The sequence below is a fragment of the Lepus europaeus genome, chromosome X (genome assembly GCF_033115175.1).
Source record: "Lepus europaeus isolate LE1 chromosome X, mLepTim1.pri, whole genome shotgun sequence".
Taxonomy (NCBI): Eukaryota; Metazoa; Chordata; class Mammalia; order Lagomorpha; family Leporidae; genus Lepus; species Lepus europaeus.
In genome coordinates, this window is record NC_084850.1 from 97,836,429 (window position 1) to 97,850,279 (window position 13,851).

Genomic DNA, 13,851 nt, shown 5'->3' on the forward strand with positions numbered 1-13,851 from the left:
ATCAGTGTGGTGCACCAGCTGCAGTGGCCATTGGGGGATGAACCAACGGAAAAAGGAAGACCTTTCTCTCTGTCTCTCTCTCTCTCACTGCGCACTCTGCCTGTCAAAAAATAAATAAATAAAAAATTAAAAAAACAAAGTTTATTGTGATGCAAAAAACCATAGAAATCTATGCATACTTTTTCCCATAATACACATTTTTCCATGAACCTTTTGAAGACTCCTCATATTAGAATCCCCTAATTGGGGCCGCACTGGCTGCGGGCGGCAGAGGCGCGGAGGACGCGAGGCAGCGTGCAGGAGCCATGGACCGCGGCGAGCAAGGTCTGTTGAGGACAGACACGGTGCTGAGGAAGCAGAAGATGCCTCGGCCACCATCAGTGCCACCGAGACACTGTCTGAGGAGGAGCAAGAAGAGCTGAGAAGGGAACTCGCCAAGGTAGAAGAAGAAATCCGGACTCTGTCTCAGGTGTTAACCGCAAAAGAGAAGCATCTAGCAGAGATCAAGCGGAAGCTGGGAATCAACTCACTGCAGGAACTAAAGCAGAACATTGCCAAAGGGTGGCAAGACGTGACGGCAACGTCCGCATACAAGAAGACATCCGAAACCTTGTCTCAGGCTGGGCAGAGGCTTCTGCTGCATTTTCGTCTGTTGGCTCGGTCATCACCAAAAAGCTGGAAGACGTAAAAAACTCCCCAACCTTCAAATCCTTTGAAGAGAAAGTTGAAAACTTACAGTCTAAAGTAGGAGGAACCAAGCCTGCTGGTGGGGATTTTGGAGAAGTCTTGAATTCGACTGCAAATGCTAGTGCCACCTCTGGGGAGCCGGTTCCAGAACAGACACAGGAGGGCCTGTGAGATTCCTACCTTTGTTCTGCTACCCACTGCCAGATGCTGCGAGCGAGATCCAAGCACATCTTGTCAACATTCATCGCCATGGATTTCTACCAGATGTGCTCTTACTTAGCTTTACATATTTCTTTGACCAGATAGTTTGTGGTTTAAACAAAATGAGAGTACTTTCACCTGTATTCCTGGAAAGCATCCTTTAACGTACATTCAGGGCCCTTTATTGAGGAAACGTTTATGAAAACACCTGTAGTATGTGAGGACACTCACTAGAATGATCTAAGACTGTGCAAGCTATCTTAGTTGCTTTCCTATTTTACAAATATTGTTCTGGATGCCAGATTGATCTTTGTCTTCTATGACATTTTCTTTTTTGAACCTCTGTATATTCAATTCCTAACTAAAATTGTTTTGATTTTTCTGAATCTTGGTTATTAAAAATTTTGGTATTGTTTTCTTTATCTCCAAGGGAAGAACTACTAGCTGTAAAAAATATTTTTGGATAAACACTGTTTTGATGTAAATTACGTATCTTGGTGTCTGCTGTCACCAGACTATACAGCTCTACATACAATTTGTTCTAGTTTTGTAAGCGACACTATGTACAGTAATTCAAACTACTGGTGACTTGAGAGTGAAACCCCCTACTTTCTTGTTTATCAACATTTATGACAGTAACTATTTGAATGTACTGGTTATTCTACTTACATCAACTTATTTTTTATCACATTCAAATTTTAATTTCAGAGTAAACTGGCAAAATTCAGTCTGAATCAAGCATACTGTACTATCAGTAAGTTGAAATAAGTGTACTGTCATGGATGTTCAATTCAAAAGCCTGAAAGTTTTTTTTAAGCTCTGGATAGCTATAGAGATGCTAAAATCAATGCCATTAGGGACAACATTGCTGTGTTCAGGTAATCTATTTAGCACCATTTTAACTAAGCACACAAAGTTCTATGACTAATATAACTTGAAAATTTTGTATACTGAGCAGTTGGTTTTAATTCCTGAGGCTGTAATGCATTAATAAAAATCAACTCATAAAAAAAAAAAGAATCCCCTAATTGGGTCCTCCGAGTTTCCCTGAAGACCAATGGCCCTTTCTGATTGGGTGGGCAAAGAGGAACTTCAAATACCGGGCTGAGGGGCTGGGCAGTTGGGAATGGGGGCAGCAGAGAGGAATCAGGGAAGGGCATTAAGACATGCAGACTCCAGAGACCTGTTTCAATGCTAGATGCTATCCAGGGATCCTGCAAAGGCTACTTCCGCTGTGCAGCTCCTGTGGCATGATCAGCCCAATGTTGTAGGTGAGGCCCTCGAGAGAGCATTGAGGGAGTCATGTTGTGAGCTACAAGTAAGCATGGACTTCAACACTGCCTGCACCAAAATAAGCTCTGCTTCTATTTATATGTTTAGGTTTTAATTACTTGAAAGAGTGACAGAGAGGGGGAGAGACCAGCGAGACAGAGAGACAGACAGACAGAAAGAGAGAGAGAGAGAGAATCCGTCCATCCTCTGGTTCACTCCCCAAATGGTTGCAATAGCCAAGGATGGGCCAGGCTAAAGCCAGGAGCCTGGAACTCCAAGAGGGTCTCCCACGTGGGTGGCAGGGGCCCAAGCACTAGGTTCACCTTCTGTCGCTTTCCCAGGCCATTAGCAGGGAGTTGGATCGGAAACAGACAGCCAGAACTCAAACCAGCACTCTGATAATGGTGTCACAGGCAGTGTGATAACTTGCTGGGCCACAACACCAGCTCCTAAACTTATCTTTTAATTCTGTTTTCCACAGACTCTTTGAAGAACCCTCATAGGGCAGGCAGGTGGGCAAGGGTAACTAGGCTAACTGTCTCTCACACTGGCTGTGATCCTCTTGCTAGTCTGAACTCTTTCTTAGCCCACTGCAGGGCCTTTGTCCCTGCTGCTTTTCCCTCCCCTCCTCCTCCTCACTATTGTTAATCGGGACTGGCTCCACATATTACATGTAGATGTCTCTTTTCTCTGCATCAACTTAGGATCCTGCACACTCAGCTCTAACCTGGGAGTACTGCATTACCTTGGGCAAGATGTTGCTCTTTCTGAGCCTCAGTCCTATCTACCTACCTCTGACAGTGTGATTCAAGGTCCAAACTAGAGGCATGGAACCAGCACTGTGGTGCAGGGGTAAAGCCACCACTGGTGGTGCTAGCATCCCCTATAGGCACTGGTTCAAGTCCTGGCTGCTCCCCTTCCGATCCAGCTCCCTGCTAATGTGCCTGGGAAAGCAGTGGAAGATGGCCCAAGTGCTTATGCCTCAGCACCCAACATGGGACACCCAGATGAAGCTCCTGGCTCCTGATTGGCCCAGCTCTGTCCACTGCAGCCATTTGGGGAGTGAACCAGCAGATGGAAGATCTCTCTCTGTGTCTTTCCTCTCTCTCTCGATAACTCTACCTTCCAAATAAATAAATAAATCTTAAAAAATAAAACTAGAGGCATGAAAAATGCCATCATATCTCCCAAAACATTTATCAGAATTATGTCCAAGATCTAGTATTGCAACCATTTCACAGAAGAAGCCCAGAGAGGGAAGGGGCTTTGACAAAGGTTCCACAGCAACTTGGCAGTCATGTCTACTCCTCTCAATCTCTTTCTACCCACATCTTTTTTTTTTTGACAGGCAGAGTGGATAGTGAGAGAGAGACAGAGAGAAAGGTCTTCCTTTGCCGTTGGTTCACCCTCCAATGGCTGCTGCGGCCGGCACATCATGCTGATCCGAAGCCAGGAGCCAGGTGCTTCTCCTGGTCTCCCATGCGGGTGCAGGGCCCAAGCACTTGGGCCATCCTCCACTGCCTTCCCGGGCCATAGCAGAGAGCTGGCCTGGAAGAGGGGCAACCGGGATAGAATCCGGCACCCCAACCGGGACTAGAACCTGGTGTGCCGGCGCCGCAAGGCAGAGGATTAGCCTGTTAAGCTACGGCGCTGGCCCCTCTACCCGCATTTTTTAAAAACATATTTATTTTATCTATTTGAAAGGCAGAAAGGCAGAGAAAGATACCTTCCATCCACTGGTTTACTCCCCAAATGGCCTCAATGGCTAGGACTGGGCCAGGCTGAAGCCAAGAGCCCAGAACTCCATCTGGATCTCCCACGTGGGACTCTCCACTCACATCTAAAGCCGGTTGACTCTAACATCTTCAAAGCTCTTGTATAATAGGCAAATTTCTCATGCAGAAGAATTCTGATTAATTCATGAAGATACTTCCCTCTCAAGGAAATGAAACATAATTCCCCACTCCCTAAGCATGGGCTGCGCTCAGTGGCTTCTTTCCAAAGAGGGCAGCCTGGAAAGTGGGGGTGCAGAAAGCAGTGACTTTAAAGTGGAGGAACCTGACAGACACTACCTCGGCCAGGTGATGAAAAGTCACATCAACAGTCATCTTTGATAGGGATGTGATGAGAAGGTAATTTTATTTCTGTGGTCTTCCTGCCCCAAACTCATAACCCCAGCAGAACTGTGAGAAAAACACCAGCCCAATCCCCATCAAGAGCCACTCTTGTGGAAAATCTGACCAGTACTCCTCAAACGTTGATGATTCCAGGTCATCAAAAACCAAGGACAGTCTGAGAAGTGGTCACAGCCAAGAGAACCCTAAGCAGATACAATGGATAAATGCAGTGTGGTATCCTGGATAGGACCCTGTAATAGAAAAAAGGACATTAGGCTGTGATTAGGAAAATCTGGATAAAGTGCTTACTAGTAATATGGGAATATTGGCTTATTCATTGTCACAAATGTAAATTGTAGAATGTTAATAGGGGAAGTGGTTGTGGGTTTTCCCCCGTATTATCTTCACATTAATTCTGTAAATCTAAACTGTCGTGAAACTAAGTTTATTTTGTTTAAACTCCCATCTTTGCCCCCATCTAGCCGCTCTGACCTGAGGTATACAGCTAGCATCCATTCCCTTCCTCCCGGCTCTTCTTTACTCCAATCCATTCCACTGGCAGCCAGCAGGGGGCATCCGCTAAACCGCAAATCTGATAATATTGGAAGCTTTCCAGAAAAGCAAGATATTGGATGGAAAGTTCCGGAGATAGTGTAAAAAGAGCTGATGTCTTTATAAAAGTTATCATTATTATCAAGAACTAATGTGGGAAATGTTCTGGTGTTCGCTGAAATAAAGTTAAAGTATCTAAAAAGTAATACAAGTAATACAAGGCCTCCCAAATAAAGCCTGCCTTTCATGTGCCACCTGATTGCACAGATGCATAGTCATTTCTTTTGTTTTTTTTTTTGTTTGTTTGTTTTTCTTTATCTCTACGGGAACTCCTCGGGCCCGAGCTATCTTCTTTCCTGCCTTATCCCGCACATTCAGCTCCAGGGACCTCAGACCTCCTTCCAAAGATAAGAGTCGTTCCTGCAAGACTGGGCTGTACTGTCCGTACCCGCGTCTTCTTTTTTTTTTTTTTTTGACTACTTGCAAAGCAGAAAAATGAATTCCTTTGGCTCCCCCACACCCAGTTCACACTAGGCCCGAAGAAAGGTTTGACGCACTCCAAATGAAAAGATGAATCACCAAATACATGAATGTTCTAGGGCGCAGGGCTTCTCAGTGCGCGTGCGCCAGTCGGAAAGGCGTGGGAAGCTCCCGGCTACCTGGCTGGATCGACTGCAGCCGCCGGGAGTGGGCGGGGCCACCTCAACCTTGCCCTGCCATTGGCCAGGACGGTCCGCATTGGTCTGACGCAAAGGCTCTGCAGCTGAACGCCCCGCAACTAGCATCCCGCAGGCTACTGCGTAGGCCAGGCCGTTTCGTGCGGGGCTGTGGGGAGGACAGCCACTGGGGACGGCGCACGGGGCAGGACAAAAGAATCGAAGCAGCACTTTTTGAGTTTGCTCAGGATTTTATTAGGATTACGGGGAATCACAGGGAAAGAGGCGGGGCTTCTGGGGGTGGAGGGCAGGAATACCGCAATGGCGAAGAGGCCTTGCATAGACACCGAGGCGGGCTAGCGGGCGCGGCGTGGGGGAGAGGAGAATGGAAAGGGAGAGGGCGAGGGAGAAAGGGAGAGAGAGGGAGAGAGATAAGAGAGACTTGGGAGGGGGAACAGGATGGCAGCAGTGCCTCCAAGGCCACTGCGCGGCTGCAAAGAAGGCCACAGTGACCCTCCCTGCTTGGGGATCAGGGTGTCCACTCCACACTGCACGGAGAGAGGGGCTGGGATCAACACTGACGAGGAGAAGGGGGGTGGAGGGGCCCTGACCAAGGCATCACAATAAATACGGTTAGCAGCACACAGAAGCCTGCGGGGGAGGAGGGCCAAAAAAAAGGGGGAACCCCCCTTCCCCTCCCCCCAAAATAAGAACTTTGCAATTACTAAACCATAAAAATAAACTTTAAACCCGTGTACGAAGTCGGTCACCCCCCCAGAAGTGCAATGTGGGGCCGCGCGGCCCTAGCTGAGGGGGAGGGCAGATGGGGTAGGGGCAGGGGGATAGAGAGAAGTGACCCTCGCAAGGGCGAGGCGAGATGTTTATCCAGTTTTCCCCCTCTTCCCCAGAGTGGCCCAAATGTTTGGGACCTGCAGCACCTCCTCTATGTCGGAGTCTTCTGAGTTGACTTCGCTTCCTTCTTCCTCGTAGCTGTCTTCACCTTGCTCGCTGCCTGCGTGGGGCAGAGAGGAAAGGGAAGGGAAAGGGAAGGCCACAGGGCAGTTAGATGTGCAGGTAAATGTTACTCCAAAAGCGAGAAGAGCCTACGGTCAGGGCTGTTGGCGGGAGAGGGGAGGGCAGCTGGGACTTGACACAAGCAGCCAAATGTGTGTGTGTGTGTGTGTGAGAGAGAGAGAGAGAGAGAGAGAATACCAGCAAGCCCAAGGGAGGGAGGCAGGAAGGCAGGGTGGGCTCCCTGCCTCTGTCCTGCCAAAACTGACACATCTGAACATAGGTTTTCCTCCTCCCTGAATTTGTCAATGTGTGTCTCTTATGGAGACACCACCTCCGCTAAATAAACCTTCTATTATTCATCCCCGGCAGCTCCTTAGCTCCTTTTCCCTGGTCTGATCCAAACAGGCCCTGGTCTATCTTGTTCAGGCCGATTCTGCACCCCCACTCCCACCCCAGTCTGGGAAAACAGCTCTCCTCCCTTTCTCAGAGAGAAGAGATGCCATCCGGTGGAAGGACAGAGAGCTGACCATGGCCTCGGTTTCTCTAGCCTACCTGAAAGTATGCCTGGATTGAGGCTACTCACTCAGTCAATGTCTCCTTCCTCAGTGCACTGCTTTGGGCCTTGATGGAAGTTTGACAGGGACCCCATGGCCAAAAGCCCCAGGAGACTTCCCATCCCTTCTGCTTCCCCCACGGGCTACAGCTAGGCTCTGATACCTCCCTTTGCCAGTCATCTGGGCCACAACCAAAGCTGGGAGTAGCCTTAACGACTACTTTCTCCCTCCAACCCCCGAGTGCCACCCTTCCTTCGCATTTCTAAAAGTGGGTTCTTTGGTAAGCAGTGAGCTTTGGCTTCTGTGGTCAAGAAGTCTGTAAAAACACTGGGTTCCCCAAAGTGAAATTGTTGTTTTTTCACAGGACTTTTCAGAGCCTTTAATGTGCTAATACATAATCTGACTCCACAGAATATTAACGTATGCAGTATTTCCTTTTGTGATAACTGGTAAGGGTCCTCAGGAGACAATGTTGGAATGCCTGCCCAAGACACCCTGCACCTTCACCCGGCCAGGTCCTTGTTCACATGATCCCTCCCATCAGGAATGCCCCTTGCTGACAATGTAGCTTGCAAGTGGAACACTACATTCTCCTCTAGCTCTTCTCTCCCTTATCACTCTTGAGGCAGCATCAGTGTTCCCACTTGTGGCTTCCCAGAGCACACTGTTTACTTCACCCCCTCCCCAACATAGGCCTTGATGTTCCCAGGTGGCCAGGGCTGGGAAAAGAGTATTGCTGAATTTTAATGTGTTTGCTACTTTTTATCACCTCTTCCCCCTCTCTGTGTGCATGTGATATGGGGACTGGTCTTTTTAGTTTTTCATCCACTGTCTCCTGTCTCTTTGTCTAAGCTTTGGTGGTCATTTGCTCTGTTGTAACCTACCTATCCATCACCCAGAACTGAAATCTGCTTCTTTAGTCATTGTTAAATTTGTAAATGAAATTTTTCCTGGTCTGCCCATTTAAAAAGTTGCACAGAATGCCTTTTCCTTCTTCTGTTAAGAGCAGACTACATCTGCACCTTGACACACTGACCCTGGCCAGGCTTCCTGTGAGTGAAGGGAAAGGAGAGAAGACAGGGCCTAGCTCACCTTCCTCACTGACCTCCTCCTCCACTGAGTCTTCAGAGATGATTTCTACCTCGTCCTCACAGTCATCCTGGTTGGTGCTGTCCTCTTGATCCTTGTTGAAGTCTCCAATGCTATTCTTGTAATACTCAATGTCTCTTTCGTCATCATCACTGCCTTCATTGTCACCTTCATTGCCATCATCATCACTGCCTTCGCTGTCACCTTCATTGCCATCATTATCTTCATCATCACTGCCTTCATCTCCTTCATTGTCACTGTCACTGCTGTCTTGGTTGTTGCCAATGCTGTTCTGGTTGCCACCTCTGAGGCTGTTATAACCACCAGCATTCTTGTTGCCATCAAAGTTCTTGCTGAGGGTCTCATTGTCATCAGCTTTCTTGTCTTCCGAGTTCTCACTGTTGTCATCAGGGCTTTCATTGTCATTGGCACTGTCATTGTTGTCAGTGGTCTCATTTTCATCAGTGCTCTCATTGTTGTCAGTGGTCTCATTGTTGAGGTTCTCATTGTGGTCAGGGCTCTCGCTGTCACAGAGACTCTCATTGATGTCAGTTATCTCATTGTCGGTGGTCTCGAAGTAGTCAGTGGTCTCCATAAAGTCGGAGATCTTGATGTCATGAATGGTGTCGTTGTCAGTGGTCTCATCAATGTCTGAGATCTCGCTGAAAATATCTTCTACTGCAAAGTAGTCATGACCGTCTTCCATGATCACCACCTCACATTCGTCCTTTGTTTTACTGTGGGGGAAGGCTGGGGTGAGTAGGGGATTGGTGGAAAGGGGTGCACCCAGAGCAGACACTGAAAGCTGGTCAGTAACGAGGAGGCAATAAGCTACAAGGGCTTCCGCGGATGAGGCTAGGGTGGGAGGAGTCCCACTTCTGCCCCTGATGGTAACCTCAGGCTATTTCAGGGCATCATTCCACACGTGTAAAACACTGCATTGGGTTATCTCAAAGGTCTCTTTTGCCTCTGTGTGACACTAACCTTTCCTTGCCTCATCGCCAATAAACCATCTCTCAGCCACCCCTCCCCACTCATTACCTGTCTTTCTCTTCTTGCTTCTTTCTGTTGGCCCTGTAGCCCCCTTCTCTCATCATGTAATAGCGGACAGGGTTAACCCACAGGTCATTCTTGATGATCTGTTGGGAGGCCAGAAGACAGAAAACAGCCATGAGTATAAAGCCCCAGCCTCACTCCCAATTTTCCAGGCACTCGGGTAAGTGTAGCAAGGCCTTCTCTGGCAATGCCAGGAAGGGCCCCCACCTCAGCGATCCGGTCAGCCTCTGGGAGGCTATGGCTCGAAAACCAGCTGAAGAAGCTGTGGCTGGCATCTTGCTTCCTGCGACTCTGGGCCTGGGGTTCCTGGCCGCGGTGCCAGCGGATCGGGGTGGAATGAGACACTAGCCGTCCTAGGGGGAGAGGAGGTTGTGGAGAGAGGAATGAACAAGGAAAACGCTGGAGGATGGACATGGAGTTACCCTGGGACCGTGTCTTACCCGAGCGGTTGCGCTGGAACTCCTTGACAATCACCATGTTTGTGAAGTAGGGGTTTGTCTGGAAATACAGCTTCATTTTGTAGCCCATGGAGATATGTCTGAGATCCTGTACCTGCTCAAGGTGGGGGTAATGGTGGAATCTGTCCCCCGAAATACACCATGGCCCCTGCCACCCACCCCTCACCTCCGAGGACCAGATTCCTTGGCCTTCCTCTTCAGCCTGACCTGCAGATTGGTCAAGTAGCGGAAAATGTCTTCATCACGCTGGTTGATCAAGATTGAAATTCTGGGGTGGTTGAGGAACTGATGAGTGGAGCAGTTTAGGTCAAGGATTAACTGTTCAATGAGAGGGAGGGAGGGAAGGCCAGGCAGGGCAGAGCAAGAGAGAGGCTGGAGTGGGAGGATTCCTTCTGTGTTCATGTGTGGAACAAGCAGCTCCTGTGACTTCTATGTACCTTTCTTCTCTTGATACCATCTACGCAGCGAAAGCCTGCTTCGGAATGTGAAGCCTGCATTAGCTGGCCTTGCCAATGTGCATGTTTGCTGCCTGGGTGCTGAAGGTTTACGTCCATGAGACGTTTGTCTCTGGGTGCTGAGGGCTTATGTTCTCAAAATGCTTATGTGTCTGTGTCTAAAGTCCCATGTCCCAATGATGCTCTATCTAGTTGCTGAGAGCCTGTGGTCACAGGATGTTGTACATGTGGGTGTGGACGTTGTGTCCATGTGTTATATGAATGGCTCCGAGGGTCTGTGTTTAAGTGAGGCTGTGTATCTACATGCTCAGAACCTGGGGCTACATGGTGCTAAGGTCTGGTGTCTACGTGATACTATCTGGGTACTGAAGACCCATGGTCATGTCATACTTTGTGTCAGGGTGCCAAGGATCTGTTATCCACGTTAAACCCATGTGTTCCTAACATGCCACGTGTATCTATGTATGTCCCCGGAAATGATTCTTCTTTCCATTTCCTTCATGGAATTCTGTGGTCTCCATATCCAGATACTCTCTCTGACCCCCTTCCCTTCAATGTAGGGGGCTCTAGCCAGGACTGGGCCTCCTAGGATCTAAGCAGAACCCTAGACTTGCTTTCTGGGCAGTTTCTCTGCTCTATGCCTTGCCCCTCCCTCGTCACTGTCTCTGAGTCACTTTATCTTCTGTATGCCCCTTCCACTGTTCTTTTCACCATCTCTGGTCCAATTTTCCTGCTGTGTGCCCCTCTGTTCCCCTCCCCCTTTTTACTGTCTGGGATCTTTTTTTTTTATTTTTTTAACGTTTCACATCACTCTCGCTTTCCCATCTGTGGTCCAATTTTTATGCTATGTGCCCCCTCCCCCTCCCCCTTCATCATTGCCATCCAGTCCAGCTTCTCCGATGTTTTGCCCTCCTCCTTCCGTCCCTCTTCCACCCAATCGAGCCAGTCTTCCAACAGGGGGCTTACCACCCCCATCTTTAGCCATTCTCCACACCTTTTCACCTTTTCTCTCCCCCTCCCCCTTCCTGTCATGGGCTTCTGGCCCATGAATATCGATGAGAAGGATACTGCTTTGACCCAGAAGCCTGGAATATGCTGGATGATGAGGTCTCTGCGCTCCAGGAAGGGTCTTCGCATCTGGATGAACTTGCGCTTGAGACGGAGGAAGGCCTTGCCTGCCTTGATATTCACTGCCTCCAGGTCCATTTGAATACTCTCCAGTGCTTGCAGGATGCTCTCCATCCTCTCACCATTGCCATTCCTCTCTTTGCTTTCCTTCTTCATCTTCCTCTGCTTCCTCCGCCGCCGCCGCCTCCGCCGCCGCCGCCTCCCACTTTCCTTCTCATCCTCATCCTCATCCTCCACTATGATGACAGCCTCTTCCTTCCTCTTTGGACCGATTAACCTCTGGGACCCCCACACCCCTGCGCTACAGGTTTCTAGGGCCTTCTCTCCAGCAAGGCTGCTGGGCTCTGCAACCTGAACGTCAATTTCCAAGCTTCCCCCAGAGGCCTCGGAAGGGGACAGTGTTTCCAGGCTTCCCATGGGAGGGGGCGCCTCCCCGTACCCCGACTCGATCGCAGGCTCCCAGTCAGGACCCCCAGCACCCAGGGTGAAATATGCGCGGACCCCCCCCTCCTCGAGAATGACATAGGGCGGCGGCGGGGGCAGAGCGGGGCCCAGCCCCACCCCCCTCATGTCAGCCAGCACCTGTGCCGCCTCGGTTTCCTCCCGGAGCCACGGGCGCTGCTGGAGTGGAGGCAGAGGCAGTCGCAGGAGCGGCGGCGGCGGCGGGGGCGGCGGGGGCGGCGGGGGCGGCGGATCGCGCTCTGGAGACTCAGAGCTGCTCAGGCGGCGGGTCTTGGCCGGAGGCCCCTCATCCGGGAGGTCCATGGTGACCGCACTCGCCCCTTCGCTATCAGCGCGGCCGCCGCTACCAGTCACACCTGAAGCGCAGCTTCTGCACCTCACGCGACCAGTTCGCCTCTCCGCCTCGCTCTGGCGTTCCCTCCCACAGTGCCTGCCCTACTCCCTCCGCGCCAATCGCCGAGGTCCCGCCCACTCCTCGACGTAAAGGGCCTGCTCTGCCTCGCCATTGGCTGTCGGCCGCCGCGGCGGCGCGCGCGCTCCCCCGACCCCCTGCCCGCTCTCACGCAATCTGCTTGCCAACACTACACGTCATCAGTTTCCAATTGGCTCCCCCTCAGAACCGCCAATCAGCGGGCTGACTCCCCCAGCGACGAGAAGGAAACTGAAGGGCGGTTGGCTGTGAGGAATGCCAGAGAAGCCCCTCTCCCTAGCCCTCCCGGCGTTTTATCCAATGGGAAAAGTACCAGTGGTTCTGAAGACCAAAAAACAAGACGAAAAACAAACGCAGGCTCTGAGCAGGATGTGCTCAAATAAAATCGGGAGAGCCTCGCTATCATTCTACTTCCCCCATTCGCCTCCTCCCCTCAGCAACTACGCACTTCTAAAATCTCCTTCCCCCACGGTCTGCTTCTTCCCCTGGGGCGAACTGGGCTGTAGCTCTTCAGGGCTTGGGTTGCCCTACAAGCTACTGTATTTAAGCACCCCGGGTCTTTGGTTTGGTACCTAGGTTTTGACGTGACGTTTTCCATCTCTGCAAAATAACTCTAGAAATGATAATCACACACAAAGAGTAACTTCCTCTGCGTCATAAAAATGATTGTGATTCAGCTTGTCTGCTAGATTTTTCTAGACCTTTTTCTTCACCCACTTGACATTTCTCTGCCATCCGTTCTTCTTCCTTTCCCCAATATATGTTGCCTTTAATCATATATATATATATATTTTTTTTCGATCAGAGATGGATGGTCTTTTGAGAGGCATGGTGCTAGAATTCTGGTTTTGGTTCTGGGATTCACATCACGGCTGTATCCTTCACATTGAAACTCTGAACATCACTGCCCCTCTATGAGCTTCAGTTTTTTCTCTCATCTAGATGTCCCTAAAGAGAGGCGTAGGTAACTGCCCATTGCAGCCTTGTGGTAGCAGAGACTTGGCGGCAACTGAGGGATCCATCACCAGGGGAATGGATAAGAAAAATGTGATACATGTTTCAGATGAACCACTAGAATGAATTAGGTCTGTATACGGCAACATGGCTGGATCTCGCAAAAACAGAATGTTGAGTGAAAAAAGAAACAGAACAAGATTTATAGTACAATACTGTTTATGTAAATTAAAACACACAACAATACCATATACTTTTCACAGATATACATATGTAAATAAACACATGAATGGTGGATTGGAAGGACATACATTAAATACATGAGAGTGAGTGCCTATGTTGGTGGGGGGAGAATGGGATCAGGGATGGGCGATGAAAGGGGACAAAACATAAAATCAAGAATAAAAGGACCTTGCATGAACCAGTGATGATATACTGTGCCAAGAACTGAGGAGTATGGTCAACTCAATTCTGTGCACCTGAGGGAATAAGCAAATAAATAGATAGTAAATTAATTGAGTGCCCAGGGAGCAGCCTGGCTGGGTAGACTCCCAGGCTTGGATCCCCGCCCCCCACCCCCCGCGACATCCCTCCCTCTGAATTGAATCAAAGCTGACCAAAGTATCCCCTTAGGAAGGGCTCCCATCCCAGTCTGAGCAGTTCCTCCAGAAGCCACTACTTTGTGTGTGTGTGTGTGTGTATGGGGGGGGGGGTGTTTCCTAAACCTTTGAGCTCCTCTCAAGTTAGATTCCCAATTCTCAGTCTG

General features: G+C 49.6%; 1 protein-coding gene and 1 pseudogene across 2 annotated transcripts; one reads left to right on the forward strand and one right to left on the reverse strand.

Moving 5' to 3' along the window:
• The first annotated feature begins 305 nt into the window (after positions 1-305).
• LOC133752958 (tumor protein D52-like) lies at positions 306-1,119 on the forward strand (annotated as a pseudogene).
• Positions 1,120-5,729: 4,610 nt separating this feature from the next.
• On the reverse strand, positions 5,730-12,124 carry TSPYL2 (TSPY like 2). Of its 2 annotated transcripts, none has more exons than XM_062183932.1 (7): positions 11,180-12,124; positions 9,864-9,941; positions 9,639-9,750; positions 9,406-9,551; positions 9,184-9,281; positions 8,159-8,879; positions 5,730-6,497 (listed from the first exon to the last, which is right to left on the reverse strand). In XM_062183932.1, exons 1-7 carry the CDS (start codon positions 12,002-12,004, stop codon positions 6,429-6,431), a joined length of 2,049 nt encoding a protein of 682 aa, XP_062039916.1. In that variant the 5' UTR covers positions 12,005-12,124; the 3' UTR covers positions 5,730-6,428. The 2 variants fall into 2 exon arrangements, with proteins under 2 accessions (XP_062039916.1, XP_062039915.1); XM_062183931.1 differs by having other exon boundaries at positions 8,146-8,879.
• Between the last annotated feature and the right edge of the window lie 1,727 nt (positions 12,125-13,851).

Coding starts and splice junctions, on each gene's coding strand:
- TSPYL2 (XM_062183931.1), bottom strand. CDS start 12,004: ATGGACCTCCCGGATGAGGGGCCTCCGGCCAAGACCCGCCGCCTGAGC. Junction 9,751..9,863: donor GCTACTTGACCAATCTGCAG/GTCAGGCTGAAG, acceptor CACCTTGAGCAG/GTACAGGATCTCAGACATAT. Junction 9,282..9,405: donor AGGCTGACCGGATCGCTGAG/GTGGGGGCCCTT, acceptor GCCTCCCAACAG/ATCATCAAGAATGACCTGTG.